At 47.9% G+C, this 20,411-nt stretch overlaps 1 protein-coding gene across 2 annotated transcripts in view; it reads right to left on the bottom strand.

The window, feature by feature from the left end:
• Nucleotides 1–1,947: 1,947 nt before the first annotated feature.
• The window catches only part of LOC110531424 (NHS-like protein 2), a 137,656-nt gene continuing 119,192 nt past the window's right edge, over nucleotides 1,948–20,411 (bottom strand). For both annotated transcript variants that reach the window (XM_036987292.1, XM_036987293.1), the window contains exons 5-9: nucleotides 11,112–12,469; nucleotides 9,579–10,712; nucleotides 5,752–6,037; nucleotides 5,321–5,471; nucleotides 1,948–5,077 (exon numbers count right to left, since the gene is read on the bottom strand). In XM_036987292.1, the coding sequence (XP_036843187.1) occupies nucleotides 4,738–5,077; nucleotides 5,321–5,471; nucleotides 5,752–6,037; nucleotides 9,579–10,712; nucleotides 11,112–12,469 (3,269 nt within the window). In that variant the 3' untranslated portion in view covers nucleotides 1,948–4,737. The remainder of the gene's footprint in view (nucleotides 5,078–5,320; nucleotides 5,472–5,751; nucleotides 6,038–9,578; nucleotides 10,713–11,111; nucleotides 12,470–20,411) is intronic.

Genomic DNA, 20,411 nt, shown 5'->3' with positions numbered 1-20,411 from the left:
AAACACAGCCCTACACTCAGAAGCACAGCCCTACTCTCCGTGCCGGGAGCAGTTAGGAAAAGGTTCCGGAATCGTGTGGTGAAAGGAGTCTTAGAACATTAGAACACAGCAACAGAACGCAGAACCAACAGATCCACTGTCCATTCTATCCAGGGTAAGAGGAGTGTGAGAAAGAAGGATGGGTTAGCATCAGTATTCGATTCACAGTCTTAGTGAATCCAGAGTCCACTATCCTCTCCTGTACGTACACTCTCAGACATTCACACACACACTATCCATGTCCCTTCATCTCTGTTCTTTCAGACAATCCATCCTCCTATTGTACTTGTACCATGGATGGTTGGTCTGGATAAACGGATGGATGCACAACGCAGGGAAAGGATGAAAGAAAACACTCCTTTGTAAAAGTGGGAGGAATTTGAGCGTAGCACTCTTGGACGTAATGCCAACACGGCATCCTTCATTTCCTTCCTAGCAATCATTGACATTCAGGCTGTGTCGTCTGTAAACCTGAAGCTCAGATGGTAGAGGGAATGGGAGGGGTAAGGAGGGAGGGAGGAGGGGTGGAGAGGAAGTGGAGGAGGAGGAAGAGGAGAGGAGGAGGGGGGAGGAGAGGAAGAGGAAGAAGGGGAGGGGAGGGGAGGAGGAGGGGGGAGGGGAGGAGGGAAAGGATGGGAGATGAAAGGAAGGGGGGGTGAGGAGTGGGGCTGCACTATGGGCAGAGAGAGACAGAGCATGAATTCCAGCTAGGGAGGAGGAGAAGAGTAGAAGGAAGGTAAAGGAGAGGAAAAGGCTGCAGTATCACCACTGCACTACATGGACAGTGTGAGAGAGAAAGCGTGTCGCGAGGGCACAAAGAACTGGGTGATAGATCCTTATCCTTTTTTATTGTTCTCTATGTCAGATAGCTCTATTCTTGTTTTGTCTCTGTGAGTTTTGAGATAGTTGTTCGAACAGTGTGTTCTAATCTCATTTCTGGAATCCCCTCAGTTCTAGAATCCCCTCAGTTCTGGAATCTCCTCAGTTCTGGAATCCCCTCAGTTCTAGAATCCCCTCAGTTCTAGAATCCCCTCAGTTCTAGAATCCCCTCAGTTCTAGAATCCCCTCAGTTCTAGAATCCTCTCAGTTCTAGAATCCCCTCAGGTCCAGAATGTCTCCAAAGAGTACAGCCACGTTCAGACCACTTCATCCTCTCCTTAGGACGGATGAGTTAACCCCTTCTCTGCAGACACACACACACATACAGTAGACACGCCCCAATGACCCTCCTCTAGTATAAACCCCCTGGGGGTTTTCTGGCGTTGCAGTCCAATGGTCCTAACAGAGACCTGTAGTCTAAACCTGTTTAATCAACCCAACTTGTATCAGACTCTCCCTTAGGAAAGATCCACAGGGATCCATTCTGTGTACACTTTCACTCATCCCTCCTGCATGCGTTTGGTTATCCTTTCCTGCACGCACGCACACGTAAACACATAAACACACACGCTGACAGCAGTGTGGGGAGATCCATAGGGAAGGTTTGGGTGTGTGTACTACTGGGTGTGTGTACTACTGTTCACTGTTAGTCCTACAGTAATTATATTGTACTACCGTACTACTGCTGTTAGTAGGACTAGTATACATAGTCTCTTCAAACAGTTCAGGCTGTTCTATTTCAGGTTATACGGTGGGTATGCATATCGTTGTACAAGTTAAATATGTATGGCCTTCTATCTCGCAATAAATGTTTTTAACATAAACCAAACATAGAACACGGATGACACAGGCGTTGATGTGCCGTCGTTGTTGTGAACTAGTTCTGTATGCCGTCGTTGTTGTGAACGAGTTCTGTATGCCGTTGTTGTTGTGAACGAGTTCTGTATGCCGTCGTTGTTGTGAACGAGTTCTGTATGCCGTTGTTGTTGTGAACGAGTTCTGTATGCCGTCGTTGTTGTGAACGAGTTCTGTATGCCGTCGTTGTTGTGAACGAGTTCTGTATGCCGTCGTTGTTGTGAACGAGTTCTGTATGCCGTCGTTGTTGTGAACGAGTTCTGTATGCCGTCGTTGTTGTGAACTAGCTCTGTATGTCGTCGTTGTTGTGAACTACCTCTGTATGCCGTCGTTGTTGTGAACTAGCTCTGTATGCCGTCGTCGTTGTGAACGAGTTCTGTATGCTGTCGTTGTTGTGAACTAGTTCTGTATGTCGTCGTTGTTGTGAACTACCTCTGTATGCCGTCGTTGTTGTGAACTACCTCTGTATGCCGTCGTTGTTGTGAACGAGTTCTGTATGCCGTCGTCGTTGTGAACTAGTTCTGTATGTCGTCGTTGTTGTGAACTAGTTCTGTATGCCGTCGTTGTTGTGAACTAGTTCTGTATGTCGTCGTTGTTGTCAACTACCTCTGTATGCCGTCGTTGTTGTGAACGAGTTCTGTATGCCGTCGTCGTTGTGAACTAGTTCTGTATGCCGTCGTTGTTGTGAACTACCTCTGTATGCCGTCGTTGTTGTGAACTAGTTCTGTATGTCGTCGTTGTTGTCAACTACCTCTGTATGCCGTCGTTGTTGTGAACGAGTTCTGTATGCCGTCGTCGTTGTGAACTACCTCTGTATGCTGTCGTTGTTGTGAACGAGTTCTGTATGCCGTCGTTGTTGTGAACTAGCTCTGTATGCCGTCGTTGTTGTGAACTACCTCTGTATGCCGTCGTTGTTGTGAACTAGTTCTGTATGCCGTCGTTGTTGTGAACTACCTCTGTATGCCGTCGTTGTTGTGAACGAGTTCTGTATGCCGTCGTTGTTGTGAACTACCTCTGTATGCCGTCGTTGTTGTGAACTAGTTCTGTATGCTGTCGTTGTTGTGAACGAGTTCTGTATGCCGTCGTTGTTGTGAACTAGTTCTGTATGCCATCGTTGTTGTGAACTAGTTCTGTATGCCATAGTTGTTGTGAACTAGCTCTGTATGCCGTCGTCGTTGTGAACTAGCTCTGTATGACGTCGTTGTTGTGAACTAGTTCTGTATGCCGTCGTTGTTGTGAACTACCTCTGTATGTCATCGTTGTTGTGAACTACCTCTGTATGCCGTCGTCGTTGTGAACGAGTTCTGTATGCCGTCGTTGTTGTGAACGAGTTCTGTATGCCGTCGTTGTTGTGAACGAGTTCTGTATGCCGTCGTTGTTGTGAACGAGTTCTGTATGCCGTCGTTGTTGTGAACTACCTCTGTATGCCGTCGTTGTTGTGAACGAGTTCTGTATGCCATAGTTGTTGTGAACTACCTCTGTATGACGTCGTTGTTGTGAACTACCTCTGTATGCCGTCGTCGTTGTGAACTATCTCTGTATGCCGTCGTTGTTGTGAACGAGTTCTGTATGCCGTCGTTGTTGTGAACGAGTTCTGTATGCCGTCGTTGTTGTGAACGAGTTCTGTATGCCGTCGTTGTTGTGAACTAGTTCTGTATGTCGTCGTTGTTGTGAACTAGCTCTGTATGCCGTCGTTGTTGTGAACGAGTTCTGTATGCCGTCGTTGTTGTGAACTACCTCTGTATGTCGTCGTTGTTGTGAACTAGCTCTGTATGCCGTCGTCGTTGTGAACTAGCTCTGTATGACGTCGTTGTTGTGAACTAGCTCTGTATGCCGTTGTTGTTGTGAACGAGTTCTGTATGCCGTCGTTGTTGTGAACGAGTTCTGTATGCCGTCGTTGTTGTGAACGAGTTCTGTATGCCGTCGTTGTTGTGAACGAGTTCTGTATGCCGTCGTTGTTGTGAACTAGTTCTGTATGTCGTCGTTGTTGTGAACTAGCTCTGTATGCCGTCGTTGTTGTGAACGAGTTCTGTATGCCGTCGTTGTTGTGAACTACCTCTGTATGTCGTCGTTGTTGTGAACTAGCTCTGTATGCCGTCGTCGTTGTGAACTAGCTCTGTATGACGTCGTTGTTGTGAACGAGTTCTGTATGCCGTCGTTGTTGTGAACTACCTCTGTATGCCGTCGTTGTTGTGAACTAGCTCTGTATGTCGTCGTTGTTGTGAACGAGTTTTGTTTGCCGTCGTCCAAGTGCTTTGATTGAACGTAAAGGGGTAGGGCTTGGTACCAGGTCCAACTGTCCATCTTCCTGTAGAATGTTTTGGACTATACGTAATAACCGTAGTATATGACCATTCTTGTTTTTAATATAACACATACTCACACCATGTATTCAAAAGCCTTAAGTTCAATGTGGTTTATTTGACCAGCATTGGCCTGTAATCTGGCTGTTGTTGGATGGCGCGTTGATAGTAGACACTGGCGGTGTATCCATGGTTGAATCAGATTCATTTCCACATCATTGACAGTCATACGTTCAGGCTCCCAGAGTGAAGGTAATATCTAATCTTTCCTTCTTTCCCTGGTAAGGTATTCACACAATGAGCCTGGCTGCACAGTACCATTCACACAGCAAAGTAAAAATACGAGAACGGGATTGATGAGTTGAAGCATTGACTCAAAATTCCTCCAACTCAGCAAATGAAACACCTTCATAACAGCATGGACCGTGTCTGGAAACAAAACTCCTTTGATGACCGCTGTGACCATCGGATCGGTCCATCAGTGGTTGAGTGGTCTGGTTGGATATTCATTCTTCCATCAATGGTCCATTTACATGGTCGATCAATGGTCGACAAGTGGTTATATATTCAACCTCTACTTTGCCAGCCCGCTGTTGGTGTTGGTGAGGTTACAGCAAGAATCTCTTTAGTAGGAGAGAGAGAGGGAGGGTCGGTCCGGGACTCATTGGTCCTGGGGCGGTCTGGTCCTGTTATTACCGGTGGTCGTATCCCCTCCTCCGTCCGACGACGTGGAGAATTCCGTGATGCGTCTCGCGAGGGGGTTCGTGCTCTTGAGGAGCTCCATGGCAGAGAGGCGTGTCCCTCCCCTGCTGGACTTACTGCCCTTCTTCTGTAACAGGGCCATGAAGTTGTCGTTCCGCGAGCTGGACCGCAGAGTGGAGCCCAGGGTCAAGGTTTGGAGGTCACCCCCGTTGGTGCTGTGCTTCACAGGGGAGACCAGACTCTGGCGGCTGCCGAACGAGTCCCCTGGTTCTTTACGACCCAGGACTTTTCTCTTCGACCTGGAGGGAGGAGAGAAATAGAATGTCATTTAGACTTTTCTCTTCGACCTGGAGGGAGGAGAGAAATAGAATGTCATTTAGACTTTTCAGAGTAAAAAACATTGTAAGGTAAAACATGCGTAGTTGTTAATATGTTTCAAACATACTGGAAAACCCACAGTAGATATAATTGTTATTTGTTTCTTTGAATGTTAAATACAATTTTTAACCGTTTCCCAAATAAATGTATGTTTGTTGGCATACCTGTGTATTTTGGTGAAGAGATCCTCCATGTTGTGTGTGCTGAGTGTGTGTCCACCGACATCATCATCCGTTTCCTCTGTGATGTGGAGTTCCGTTTTACCACTAAAGTCCAAACTACTCTGCTCAACGTTCTCCTCCACTGAATCATCACCTGGAAACAATAGGATTGGTCAGTTCCTCTCTACGACAAGAAACATTTCTATTAATGAATACCAGTCAATAAATTAAGAAAACAATTAACAATGAATAAAAACAGTATTAGTAGTTATGTATTTTTTCCATTGCTATGGCAACCACTTACACATCAACTAACAACTGAAGAGAATCAGAAACAGTAGTTTTGAACTGTAACACATTTGCTTATTCTGGCAGGATCTGAATTCCATCTAAATAAATTGTCATCAATTAATTCCCTGTCATTATACACATACCTGTCCCTATCTCTACAGTGGCCATCCTCCCCTCCAGGTCTGTAAGAGAACAATCCTGCAATGAAGACTGTAATGAAGACTCAATTGAGCTCTCCTCATCTGTTCCCAGGTGGTTTTCCTCTTTACCGGGAATCTCCTCAGGTGGGGACTCTCCAACAGGAGAGCGGAGAGCGGCTGGGCCGTCCATCTGTGTTCCCTGTCTGTCGGTGGTACCGTTGGAATGCACCGTGGTGGAGTTGGAGGGAAGAAGGAGACTGATGGGCTTCTTGGGAACTGGTGGAGGAACCTTGAGGAGAGATTCAGAAATAGTGGATTGTCTACATGATAACTAAAGGACAATTTGGTTTGTAGCAGGAAGTAGTCAAAGTATTTCGTTTGTACAGGAAGTAGTCAAAGTATTTATTTTGTAGCAGGAAGTAGTCAAAGTATTTATTTTGTAGCAGGAAGTAGTCAAAGTATTTGGTTTGTAGCAGGAAGTAGTCAAATTATTTGGTTTGTATCAGGAAGTAGTCAAAGTATTTGGTTTGTATCAGGAAGTATTCAAAGTATTTATTTTGTAGCAGGAAGTAGTCAAAGTACATACAGGTAATAGATGTAGATTATATGGAAAGCAGTGGAGGCTCCTCAGAGGAGGAATGGGAGTACCATCCTCCTCAGTGAATTTCATAAAAATGTAAATGGTCAAACATTTAAAAAGTTATCCGGGGCCTCCCGGGTGGCGCAGTGGTCAAGGCCTTGAGTCTAAGGCCCTCCCGGGTGGCGCAGTAGCCAAGCTGTGCCACCAGAGACTCTGGGTTCGCGCCCAGGCTCTGTCGTAACCGGCCGCGACCGGGAGGTCCGTGGGGCGACGCACAATTGGCTTAGCGTCGTCCGTGTTAGGGAGGGGTTGGCTGGTAGGGATATCCTTTTCTCATCGCGCACCAGCGACTCCTGTGGAGGGCCTGGCGCAGTGCGCGCTAACCAAGGTTGCCAGGTGCACGGTGTTTCCTCCGACACATTGGTGCGGCTGGCTTCCGGGTTGGATGCGCGCTGTGTTAAGAAGCAGTGCGGCTTGGTTGGGTTGTGTATCGGAGGACGCATGACTTTCAACCTTCGTCTCTCCCGAGCCCGTACGGGAGTTGTAGCGATGAGACAAGATAATAGCTACTAAACAATTGGATACCACGAAATTGGGGAGAAAACGGGGTAAAAAAAAGTTTTCCTTTTTAGATAAAACTATACTAAATAAATTTAGCAAAAAAAGAAACTGAGACCCTGTCTTTCAAAGAAAATTCATAAAAATGGTAAAGTGTTTAAACACTGTTTCCCATGTTTGTTCAATAAACCATGAACAATTAATGAACATGCACGTGTGGAACGGTCGTTAAGACACTAACAGCTTACAGACGGTAGGCAATTAAGGTCACAGTTATGAAAACTTAGGACACTAAAGAGGCCTTTCTAAAAACACCAAAAGAAAGATGCCCGGGGTCCCTGCTCATCTGCGTGAATGTGCCTTCGGCATGATGCAAGGAGGCACGAGGACTGCAGATGTGGCCAGGGCAATGAATTGCAAGGTCCGTACTGTGAGACGCCTACTACAGGGAGACAGCACTACAGGGAGACAGGACAGACAGCTGATCATCCTCGCAGTGGCAGACCACGTGTAACAACACCTGCACAGGATCGGTACATCCAAACATCACAGCTGCGGGACAGGTACAGGATGGCAACAACAACTGCCCGAGATACACCAGGAATGCACAATCCCTCCATCAGTGCTCAGACTGTCCGCAATAGGCTGAGAGAGGCTGGACTGAGGGCTGATAGGCATGTTGTAACATCACATCACCGGCAACAACGTCGCCTATGGTCACAAACCCACCGTCGCTGGACCAGACAGGACTGGCAAAAAGTGCTCTTCACTGACGAGTAGCCGTTTTGTCTTTTTTATTTATTTTATTTTTATTTTACCTTTATTTAACCAGGTAGGCAAGTTGAGAACAAGTTCTTACCGGGGGCGATGGTCGGAATCGCGTTCATCATCAAAGGAATGAGCGTTACACAGAGGCCTGTACTCTGGAGCGGGATCGATTTGAAGGTGGAGGGTCCATCATGGTCTGGGGCGGTGTGTCAGAGCATCATCGGACTGAGCTTGTTGTCATTGCTGGCAATCTCAACGCTGTGCGTTACAGGGAAGACATCCTCTTCCCTCATGTGGTACCCTTCCTGCAGCCTCATCCTGACACGACCCTCCAGCATGACAATGCCACCAGCCATACTACTCGTTCTGTATGTGATTTCCTGCAAGACAGGAATGTCAGTGTTCTGCCATGGCCAGAGAAGAGCCCGGATCTCAATCCCATTGAGCACGTCTGGGACCTGTTGGATCGGAGGGTGAGGGCTAGGGCCATTCCCCCCAGACATGTCAGGGAACTTGCAGGTGCCTTGGTGGAAGAGTGGGGTAACATCTCACAGCAAGAACTGGCAAATCTGGTGCAGTCCATGAGGAGGAGATGGACTGCAGTACTTAATGCAGCTGGTGGCCACACCAGATACTGACTGTTACTTTTGATTTTGATAATCTGTTCCTTTGTTCAGGGACACATTATTCCATTTCTGTTAGTCACATGTCTCTGGAACTTGTTCGGTTTATGTCTCAGTTGTTTAATCTTGTTATGTTCACACAAATATTTACACATGTTAAGTTTGCTAAAAATAAACACATTTGACAGTGAGAGGACGTTTATTTTTTTGCTGAGTTTAAAATCACGTCACCAAATAATTGATTAAAACACACTGTTTTGCAAATAAGGTCTACAGTAGCCTCAATAGCACTCTGTAAGGTAGCACCATGGTGTAGCCGGAGGACTGATAGCTTCTGTCTTCCTCTGGGTACATTGACATTGACAACCCCTTCCACAGACTTCCACAGTAATTATGATAACTTCCGGAGGACGTCCTCCAACCTATCAGAGCTCTTGCAGCATGGCCAATTGTGCGTCGCCCCACGGACCTCCCGGTCGCGGCCGGTTACGACAGAGCCTGGGCGCAAACCCAGGAACTCTGATGGCACAGCTGGCGCTGCAGTACAGCGCCCTTAACCACTGCGCCACCCGGGAGGTCCTCCCTCATCTTAAACGGCACTGACCGTCACTGATGGAGAAGAGAGAGACAGAATAAAATATGAGAGAGAGACAGACAGAGAGAGAAAGAAAGAGAGACAGACAGAGAGAGAGAGAAAGAGTGAGACAGACAGAGAGAGAGAGAAAGAGAGAGACAGACAGAGAGAGAAAGAGAGAGACAGACAGACAGACAGAGAGAGAGAGACAGACAGACAGAGAGAAAGAGAGAGACAGACATAATAAAATATGAGAGAGAGACAGACAGAGAGAAAGAGAGAGACAGACAGACAGAGAGAGAAAGAGAGAGACCGACAGACAGACAGAGAGAGAAAGAGAGAGACAGACAGACAGAGAGAGACAGACAGAGAGAGACAGACAGACAGAGAGAGAAAGAGAGAGACAGACAGAGAGAGAAAGAGAGAGACAGACAGACAGAGAGAGAAAGAGTGAGACAGACAGACAGAGAGAGAGAGAGACAGACAGAGAGAGAAAGAGAGAGACAGACAGACAGAGAGAGAAAGAGAGAGACAGACAGACAGAGAGAGAAAGAGAGAGACAGACAGACAGAGAGAGAAAGAGAGAGACAGACAGAGAGAGAAAGAGAGAGACAAACAGACAGACAGAGAGAGAAAGAGAGAGACAGACAGACAGAGAGAGAAAGAGTGAGACAGACAGACAGAGAGAGAAAGAGAGAGACAGACAGACAGACAGACTTGGGCCTACCTTAGGTTTCTTCTTGTCCAGTTCGGCCAGACAGGAGATGGTCATCCTGCTGGGGAGGGTCCTGCTCTTATCCTGAGTCTCCATCACCTCTAGGTTACTACAGGGAGAGGGAAGCGACCATCCACCCTCAAGCCCAAGATGGAGCTCCAAGTCTGGGTCGAACTCCGGCTCTAAGGCGGGGTCCTCCAGCAGTGGCTGGGGCAGGGGGAGAGGAGGGAGGTCGTACAGGGACTGGATGTGGGGGAAGGAGGGGAGATTGTAAAGATCCTGGGGGTGATGGAGATGGAAGGTTTGGGTTTGGTCCAGGGGTCCACAAGGGCTGGTGGGGGTGTGAGGGAGGGCTTTCTTCAGCTTGGACTTCCTACCTACCACCATGTAAATGCTGGGGTTGGGCATGTGCTGGGGAGGGTCAATGGGGGAGGCAGGGGAGGATTCGGAATCAACGGGAGAGGAGTAGGGGCACTTGAGAAGGAGGTTGAAGGGCCGTTTGGGTAACGGGGGTTTCACCGCGACCGGAGGCTTGGGTTTGGAGGCAACGAGGGGCCCAAGGGAGTTGACACCAGGGGGGGAAAGGTCAAGACCCTGCTCCTCCTCGATAATGTCATCAGAGGCTCCGTCTGGGAAGTCCTCCAGGTCAGTACGGGAGACGGAACGCAGGCGGATGTTCCGGAGCTCATTCGTGGTCACCACGGGGAGAGATGATTGACTGACGGAACTCAGTTTACCGGGTTTGGCTGCAGTGGATGTGTCAGAATGACGCCTGCTGGCTTTCTGTTTCGGTTTGATGGAGGACAAGTCTAGATGAGCGTTAACCGGCATCTCGAAGGAAAGCCTCGACCGGGCGGCTGGGTCACGCGGCGAGGTCACCGGCAGCGAAGACTTCCTCTCAGGGATTTTGGGGCGCATCTTACACCCAAATGTGGAGGCGGGCCCTGTTGTTGTTCCTGCGACCTGATTGGAGGGGGTGATGGGCGTGGGTGTCTCTGATTGGCTAGAGTAGCCGCTGGAAGGGGACATGAGTCCTGGAGGCTTGAAGGGGGAGGAGGCTTTGGTCGACTCGATGGAGAGGAGGGAGGGAGAGGAGGCTCGGGAGGTAGACGGGGAATCCAGGAGAGACTCTGAACTGCCTCGAACCTTGGAATAGATTAGATAAGATAAAAAATGTATTAGCCATGTATGGTTAAAAACATAATCTTCCTCGTCGTACATCAGCAAAAATCCTACATTACACCAGCGCTATCTAACCCTCCTCCTGGAGATCGCACCAAGACTGTTAGCTGAATCAGACTGTTAAGGTGGGGTTGGACTGTAGATCTCCAGGAAGAGAGAGCCCTGCATGACACAATACATACAACACACAAACCCCTGTGGCTTTACACAAGTAGAAAAGTACTTAGGGCCCTATTCAGACTTAACTTAAAATGGACTTAAGTCAACAGAACATGCACTTTAGTGAAACGTTTTACTTAAATCCATGTTAAAACAACTTATCTCAAGTCTGGATGTGGCCCTAAGTGCCTAGACTAGTCTTACCTTCATACAGTCTACGACAGTAGTCCCTGTGGCGGTGCTAGACCCAGACCATGACTGGTATGGATCAGAAGACTTCCACTCCCCCAGCTGCCAGTGGGCTGGGGAGGACAGCTCTGTGTTGTTGGGTCCCTGAACCTCCAGGCCAGTGGGCCCGTCCATCCCGCCGTAGCCCAGCTCAGGATCCTCCAGATCAGGCTTGGAGAGGCAGGAGGAGGAGGGTAGGAGAAAGTTTGGCTGGAAGTCCTGGAGGTGTTCCCGTGGGATGTGGAGGGATTTGGGGCGTCCTTCCCTGTAGTGACCTCTGTCACGGCCGTGCACACGCCCATCGGCGTCCCCTAAATTCTTCATGAGCGAGACGCTCCGGACGGGCGGCGGGGGTTTGTGTTTGGACTTCTTTAAGGAGATAGAGCGTAACCGTAGGCGACCGTCCTGTAGGAAGTTGCCGTCGGTTATGGAGATGTTGTCGACGCTGGCGCTACCGTCCTCAGAGCTTCCGCTGGGATACAGGAGGGCATAGCTCTCCCCCCTCTCACCACGGGGCTGATAGTGGTGGTGGCTGTGCATTTCTGTTGGAACACCTCCGTTCGTCCCGTTACCGGCTCCTGTTACCCCAGTGACACTGTACATCCCGCCACTGACGTTATCTGTGGAGCAGAACGAACCGGAGTCTGTCGGCGTGGAGAGAGAGCGCTCGCGGAACTTGAATGCGTTGGCTGCAGCGATGGAATGTGCTGACCTCTCCCTCCTTTCTCCTTCTCCCACCCCTCTTTCTGACCCCGTCTGTCCCCCTGCGGGGCTAGCCGCCGCGCCCTCTGTCTCGCTCCGCCTCCCCGTCATCATAACCATGGTTACCGGGTGTCTGAGACAGGACGACTCCGATATCGACGTGAACGAACTAGAGTGAGACTGCGACCCCGAGCTCCCGGAGAGTCCCAAACTGGTCTGAGAGGGGCACATCAACCCTCCACCCTGCCCCCCTACCCCCCCAACCATCCCCACCGTTTTGGGCATGGTCGGCGGTCCCTTCCCTAATGGATTGGGAGATAAATTATAACTATAGGCCTCACTCCAGACTCCAGGAGAGAAGGTAGAGCCTTTAGGGCCGTTCCAGGACTGAGACGGGGAGTTGGAGCAGAGAAGGGTAGCAGAGTGGTCCATGGTGCCCAGGGTAGGAGGTGGAGTCCAGGGGGACTGGGGCAGGCTGAGGCTGGGGTCCAGGTCACTGTGGGTCTTCCTCAGGGTAAGGTGCTGGACAGGGGTGTCTGAGACGGGCTCCAGAGACCGGGGCTGATCGGTGACGCCGCAGCCCAGGGACAGAGAGCCCTGGAGAAGGTCTACGTCCAGGACTTTACCCTCACCTAGGGAGAGAAGGAGGAGAGGGGGAGAGACTGTCGAGTTATCCATGGATAAAACCAGAAAGTATTTAAGGTTGTTAGGGATCACTTATCATCAGAATAACATTTTCCTGGGCTTGCCTACATTAATACGAAAACCTTATTTGAAGTTTAAGAGACGTCTCCTGAGAAAAGACCTGGGGTAACTCCCCACTGGGCACACACTGGTTGAATCAACGTCGTTTCCAAGTCATTTCAATTAAATGACGTTGAACCAATGTAGAGTAGACTTGGCCTCTGTGGCCAATGGGCCATTACGTTCTACACTGAGTGTACAAAACATTAAGGACACCTACTCTTTCCATTACAGATTGACCAGGTGAATCCAGGTGAAAGCTATGATCTCTTATTGATGTCACTTGAAGGGGAGGAGGCAGGTTCCTCTACAGGATCGGTGGGTCCCCCGCAGGACGGTTGAGCTAAGTAAGTAACAAGAACATGTCCTAGGACATACATGTATCTGATATTGGCAGAAAGCTTAAATTCTTGTTAATCTAACTGCACTGTCCAATTCACAGTAGCTATGACAGTGAAACAATACTATGCTATTGTTTGAGGAGAGTGTACAGTTATGAACTTGAACATTTAATAATAGACCAATTAGGTACTTTTGTCTTGATACAACATTTTGAACAGAACTGCAATGGTTCATTGGCTCAGTCTAAACCTTTGCACATACACTGCTGCCATCTAGTGGCCGAAATCTAAATAGCACCTGGGCTGGAATAATACATTATGGCCTTGCTTTTGCATCTTCAAATATGATGGTGTATACAGTGGGGCAAAAAAAGTATTTAGTCAGCCACCAATTGTGCAAGTTCTCCCACTTAAAAAGATGAGAGAGGCCTGTCATAGGTACACTTCAACTATGACAGACAAAATTAGAAAAAAAATCCTGAAAATCACATTGTAGGATTTTTAATGAATTTATTTGCAAATTATGGTGAAAATAAGTATTTGGTCACTTACAAACAAGCAAGATTTCTGGCTCTCACAGACCTGTAACTTCTTCTTTAAGAGGCTCCTCTGTCCTCCACTCGTTACCTGTATTAATGGCACCTGTTTGAAATTGTTATCAGTATAAAAGACACCTGTCCACAAACTCAAACAGTCACACTCCAAACTCCACTATTGCCAAGACCAAAGAGCTGCCAAAGGACACCAGAAACAAAATTGTAGACCTGCATCAGGCTGGGAAGACTGAATCTGCAATAGGTAAGCAGCTTGGTTTGAAGAAATCAACTGTGGGAGCAATTATTAGGAAATGGAAGACATACAAGACCACTGATAATCTCCCTTGATCTGGGGCTCCACGCAAGATCTCACCCCGTGGGGTCAAAATTATCACAAGAACGATGAGCAAAAATCCCAGAACCACACGGGGGGACCTAGTGAATGACCTGCAGAGAGCTGGGACCAAAGTAACAAAGCCTACCATCAGTAACACACTACGCCGCCAGGGACTCAAATCCTGCAGTGCCAGACATGTCCCCCTGCTTAAGCCAGTACATGTCCAGGCCCATCTGAAGTTTGCTAGAGAGCATTTGGATGATCCAGAAGAAGATTGGGAGAATGTCATATGGTCAGATGAAACCAAAATCTAACTTTTTGTTGGAGGACAAAGAATGCTGAGTTGCATCCAAAGAACACCATACCTACTGTGAAGCATGGGGGTGGAAACCTCATGCTTTGGGGCTGTTTTTCTGCAAAGGGACCAGGACGACTGATCCGTGTAAAGGAAAGAATGAATGTATTGTGAGATTTTGAGTGAAAACCTCATTCCATCAGCAAGGGCATTGAAGATGAAATGTGGCTGGGTCTTTCAGCATGACAATGATCCCAAACAAACTGCCCGGACAACAAAGGAGTGGCTTCGTAAGAAGCATTTCGTGGTCCTGGAGTGGCCTAGCCAGTCTCCAGATCTCAACCCCATAGAAAATCTTTGGAGGGAGTTGAAAGTCCGTGTTGCCCAGCAACAGCCCCAAAACATCACTGCTCTAGAGGAGATCTGCATGGAGGAATGGGCCAAAATACCAGCAACAGTGTGTGAAAACCTTGTGAAGACCTCTGTCATTGCCAACAAAGGGTATATAACAAAGTATTGAGATAAACTTTTGTTATTGACCAAATACTTATTTTCCACCATAATTTGCAAATAAATTCAATAAAAATCCTACAATGTGATTTTCTGGATTTTTTTTTGTCATTTTGTCTGTCATAGTTGAAATGTACCGATGATGAAAATTACAGGCCTCTCTCATCTTTTTAAGTGGGAGAACTTGCTGACTAAATACTTTTTTGAACCCACTGTATCCTTGTTTCAGGTCCTGCTTCAGGTCCTGAGCTACAGGCAGATAGATTTGGGTATGTCATTTTAGGTGAAAATTGAAAAAAAATAGGCGGGTCCTGAAGAGCTACAAATAATGATTTTTATGCCATGAGACAATTGAGACATGGATTGTGTATGTGAGGATGAATGGACAAGACAAAAGATTGAAGTGCCTTCGAACATATGGTAGTAGGTGCCAGTCACACCGGTTTGTGTCAAGAACTGTAACACTGCTGTGAATTTCATGCTCAACAGTTTCCTGTGTGTATCAAGGATGGTCCACCGCCCAAAGGACATCCAGCTAACTAAGACACAACTCTGGGAAGCATTGGAGTCAACATGGACCAGCATTTCAGTTTGTTTTCCCTCCCTCTCCCCATCCCTACCTCTGTTTCTCTCTCCCTCTTTCCCTCCCTCTCCCCATCCCTACCTCTGTTTCTCTCTCCCTCTTTCCCTCCCTCTCCCCATCCCTACCTCTGTTTCTCTCTCCCTCTTTCCCTACCTCTCCCCATCCCTACCTCTGTTTCTCTCTCTCTCTCTCTTTCCCTCCCTCTCCCCATCCCTACCTCTGTTTCTCTCTCTCTCCCCATCCCTACCTCTGTTTCCCTCCCTCTCCCCATCCCTACCTGTTTCCCTCCCTCTCCCCATCCCTACCTCTGTTTCTCTCTCTCTCTCTCTCTTTCCCTCCCTCTCCCCATCCCTACCTCTGTTTCTCTCTCTCTCCCCATCCCTACCTCTGTTTCCCTCCCTCTCCCCATCCCTACCTGTTTCCCTCCCTCTCCCCATCCCTACCTCTGTTTCTCTCTCTCTCTCTTTCCCTCCCTCTCCCCATCCCTACCTCTGTTTCTCTCTCTCTCTCTCTTTCCCTCCCTCTCCCCATCCCTACCTCTGTTTCCCTCCCTCTCCCCATCCCTACCTCTGTTTCTCTCTCTCTCTCTTTCCTCCCTCTCCCCATCCCTACCTCTGTTTCTCTCTCTCTCTCTTTCTCTCCCTATCCCCATCCCTACCTCTGTTTCTCTCTCTCTCTCTCTCTCTTTCTCTCCCTCTCCCCATCCCTACCTCTGTTTCTCTCTCTCTCTTTCCCTCCCTCTCCCCATCCCTACCTCTGTTTCCCTCCCTCTCCCCATCCCTACCTCTGTTTCTCTCTCTCTCTCTCTTTCCCTCCCTCTCCCCATCCCTACCTCTGTTTCTCTCTCTCTCTCTTTCCCTCCCTCTCCCCATCCCTACCTCTGTTTCTCCCCATCCCTACCTGTTTCCCTCCCTCTCCCCATCCCTACCTCTGTTTCTCTCTCTCTCTCTCTCTTTCCCTCCCTCTCCCCATCCCTACCTCTGTTTCTCTCTCTCTCCCCATCCCTACCTCTGTTTCCCTCCCTCTCCCCATCCCTACCTGTTTCCCTCCCTCTCCCCATCCCTACCTCTGTTTCTCTCTCTCTCTCTTTCCCTCCCTCTCCCCATCCCTACCTCTGTTTCTCTCTCTCTCTCTTTCCCTCCCTCTCCCCATCCCTACCTCTGTTTCCCTCCCTCTCCCCATCCCTACCTCTGTTTCTCTCTCTCTCTCTTTCCTCCCTCTCCCCATCCCTACCTCTGTTTCTCTCTCTCTCTCTTTCTCTCCCTATCCCCATCCCTACCTCTGTTTCTCTCTCTCTCTCTCTCTCTCTCTTTCTCTCCCTCTCCCCATCCCTACCTCTGTTTCTCTCTCTCTCTTTCCCTCCCTCTCCCCATCCCTACCTCTGTTTCCCTCCCTCTCCCCATCCCTACCTCTGTTTCTCTCTCTCTCTCTCTTTCCCTCCCTCTCCCCATCCCTACCTCTGTTTCTCTCTCTCTCTCTTTCCCTCCCTCTCCCCATCCCTACCTCTGTTTCTCTCTCTCTCTCTTTCCCTCCCTCTCCCCATCCCTACCTCTGTTTCTCTCTCTCTCTCTTTCCCTCCCTCTCTCCATCCCTACCTCTGTTTCTCTCTCTCTCTCTTTCCCTCCCTCTCCCCATCCCTACCTCTGTTTCTCTCTCTCTCCCCCTCTCTTTCCCTCTTTCTTTCCCTCTCTCTCTTTCTCTCTCTCTCTTTCCCTCTCTCTTTTTCCCTCGCTCTCCCCATCCCTACCTCTGTTTCTCTCTCTCTCTTTCCCTCCCTCTCCCCATCCCTACCTCTGTTTCTCTCTCTCTCCCCCTCTCTCTTTCCCTCTCTTTCCCTCTCTCTCTCTCTCTTTCCCTCTCTCTTTCCCTCTCTTTCCCTCGCTCTCCCCATCCCTACCTCTGTTTCTCTCTCTCTCTCTCTCTTTCTCTCTTTCCCTCCCTCTCCCCATCCCTACCTCTGTTTCACTCTCTCTCTCCCCCTCTCTCTTTCCCTCTCTCTTCCCTCTCTCTCTCTCTCTTTCCCTCTCTCTTTCCCTCTCTCTCTCTTTCCCTCGCCATCCCCATCCCTACCTCTGTTTCTCTCTCTCTCCCCTCTCTCTTTCCCTCTCTCTCTTTCCCTCTCTCTCCCCATCCCTACCTCTGTTTCTCTCTCTCTCCCCTTCTCTCTTTCCCTCTCTCTCTTTCCCTCTCTCTGCAGCTTTTTTTCAGAGAGAGGAGTGGAGGAGAGGAGGGAGAGAAGGAAGAAAAAGTGTTGCCATGGCAACCGCTACCTGTTCTGTCGTTAGGGCAATGGTGAGCTGATGGCAGAGAGAGGGTGCCGGATAAAGAGAGCGATAGTGAGTGAGGCATAGCGAGAGGGTGAGAGAGAGAAAGAGAGAGAGAGAGAGAGAGAGAGAGTGAGTGAGGCACAGCGAGACGGTGAGAGAGAGAGAAAACGAGAGAGAGAGAGAGAGTGACTGACTGAGTGACTGAGAAAGGGACAGAGAGAGCAAGGGAGTCTATCACACCTAACCTTGCCAAGCTAGTCTATCTATCACACCTAACCTTGCCAAGCTAGTCTATCTATCACACCTAACCTTGCCAAGCTAGTCTATCTATTACACCTAACCTTGCCAAGCTAGTCTATCACACCTAACCTTACCAAGCTAGTCTATCTATCACACCTAACCTTGCCAAGCTAGTCTATCTATCACACCTAACCTTGCCAAGCTAGTCTATCCATCACACCTAACCTTGCCAAGCTAGTCTATCTATTGCACCTAACCTTGCCAAGCTAGTCTATCTATCACACCTAACCTTGTCAAGCTAGTCTATCTATCACACCTAACCTTGCCAAGCTAGTCTATCTATCACACCTAACCTTGTCAAGCTAGTCTATCTATTACACCTAACCTTGCCAAGCTAGTCTATCACACCAAACCTTGCCAAGCTAGTCTATCTATTACACCTAACCTTGCCAAGCTAGTCTATCTATCACACCTAACCTTGCCAAGCTAGTCTATCTATCACACCTAACCTTGCCAAGCTAGTCTATCACACCAAACCTTACCAAGCTAGTATATCTATCACACCTAACCTTACCAAGCTAGTCTATCTATCACACCTAACCTTGCCAAGCTAGTCTATCTATCACACCTAACCTTGCCAAGCTAGTCTATCCATCACACCTAACCTTGCCAAGCTAGTCTATCTATTACACCTAACCTTGCCAAGCTAGTCTATCTATCACACCTAACCTTGTCAAGCTAGTCTATCTATCACACCTAACCTTGCCAAGCTAGTCTATCTATCACACCTAACCTTGTCAAGCTAGTCTATCTATTACACCTAACCTTGCCAAGCTAGTCTATCACACCAAACCTTGCCAAGCTAGTCTATCTATTACACCTAACCTTGCCAAGCTAGTCTATCTATCACACCTAACCTTGCCAAGCTAGTCTATCTATCACACCTAACCTTGCCAAGCTAGTCTATCACACCAAACCTTACCAAGCTAGTATATCTATCACACCTAACCTTACCAAGCTAGTCTATCTATCACACCTAACCTTGCCAAGCTAGTCTATCTATCACACCTAACCTTGCCAAGCTAGTCTATCTATTACACCTAACCTTGCCAAGCTAGTCTATCACACCTAACCTTACCAAGCTAGTCTATCTATTACACCTAACCTTGCCAAGCTAGTCTATCACACCTAACCTTGTCAAGCTAGTCTATCTATTACACCTAACCTTGCCAAGCTAGTCTATCACACCTAACCTTACCAAGCTAGTCTATCTATTACACCTAACCTTGCCAAGCTAGTCTATCTATCACACCAAACCTTACCAAGCTAGTCTATCTATCACACCTAACCTTACCAAGCTAGTCTATCTATCACACCTAACCTTGCCAAGCTAGTCTATCTATCACACCTAACCTTGCCAAGCTAGTCTATCACACCTAACCTTACCAAGCTAGTCTATCTATTACACCTAACCTTGCCAAGCTAGTCTATCTATCACACCAAACCTTACCAAGCTAGTCTATCTATCACACCTAACCTTGCCAAGCTAATCTATCTAACACACCTAACCTTACCAAGCTAGTCTATCTATCACACCTAACCATGCCAAGCTAGTCTATCTATCACACCTAACCTTACCAAGCTAGTCTATCTATTACACCTAACCTTGCCAAGCTAGTCTATCTATTACACCTAACCTTACCAAGCTAGTCTATCTATTACACCTAACCTTGCCAAGCTAGTCTATCTATCACACCAAACCTTACCAAGCTAGTCTATCTATTACACCTAACCTTACCAAGCTAGTCTATCTATCACACCTAACCTTGCCAAGCTAGTCTATCTATCACACCTAACCTTGCCAAGCTAGTCTATCTATTACACCTAACCTTGCCAAGGTAGTCTATCACACCTAACCTTACCAAGCTAGTCTATCTATTACACCTAACCTTGCCACGCTAGTCTATCTATCACACCTAACCTTACCAAGCTAGTCTATCTATTACACCTAACCTTACCAAGCTAGTCTATCTATCACACCTAACCTTGCCAAGCTAGTCTATCTATCACACCTAACCTTGCCAAGCTAGTCTATCTATTACACCTAACCTTGCCAAGCTAGTCTATCTATTACACCTAACCTTACCAAGCTAGTCTATCACACCTAACCTTACCAAGCTAGTCTATCTATTACACCTAACCTTGCCAGGCTAGTCTATCTATCACACCTAACCTTGCCAAGCTAGCCTATCTATCACACCTAACCTTACCAAGCTAGTCTATCTATCACACCTAACCTTACCAAGCTAGTCTATCTATCACACCTAACCTTGCCAAGCTAGTCTAACACACCTAACCTTACCAAGCTAGTCTATCTATCACACCTAACCTTACCATGACTGTCCAACACACCTAACCTTACCATGATAGTCTAACACACCTAACCTTACCAAGATAATCTATCACACCTTACCAAGCTAGTCTATCACACCAAACCTTACCAAGCTAGTCTGTTTAACACACCTAACCTTACCAAGCTAGTCTATCACACCTAACCTTACCAAGCTAGTCTATCTAACACACCTAACCTTACCAAGCTAGTCTAACACACCTAACCTCACCAAGCTAGTCTACCACACCTAACCTTACCAAGCAAGTCTATCTAACATACCTAACCGTACCAAGCTAGTCTATCACACCTAACCTTACCAAGCTAGTCTA

The sequence above is a fragment of the Oncorhynchus mykiss genome, chromosome 9 (assembly GCF_013265735.2).
Source record: "Oncorhynchus mykiss isolate Arlee chromosome 9, USDA_OmykA_1.1, whole genome shotgun sequence".
NCBI classification, from domain to species: domain Eukaryota; kingdom Metazoa; phylum Chordata; class Actinopteri; order Salmoniformes; family Salmonidae; genus Oncorhynchus; species Oncorhynchus mykiss.
This window is presented reverse-complemented; position numbering and strand designations above follow the sequence as displayed.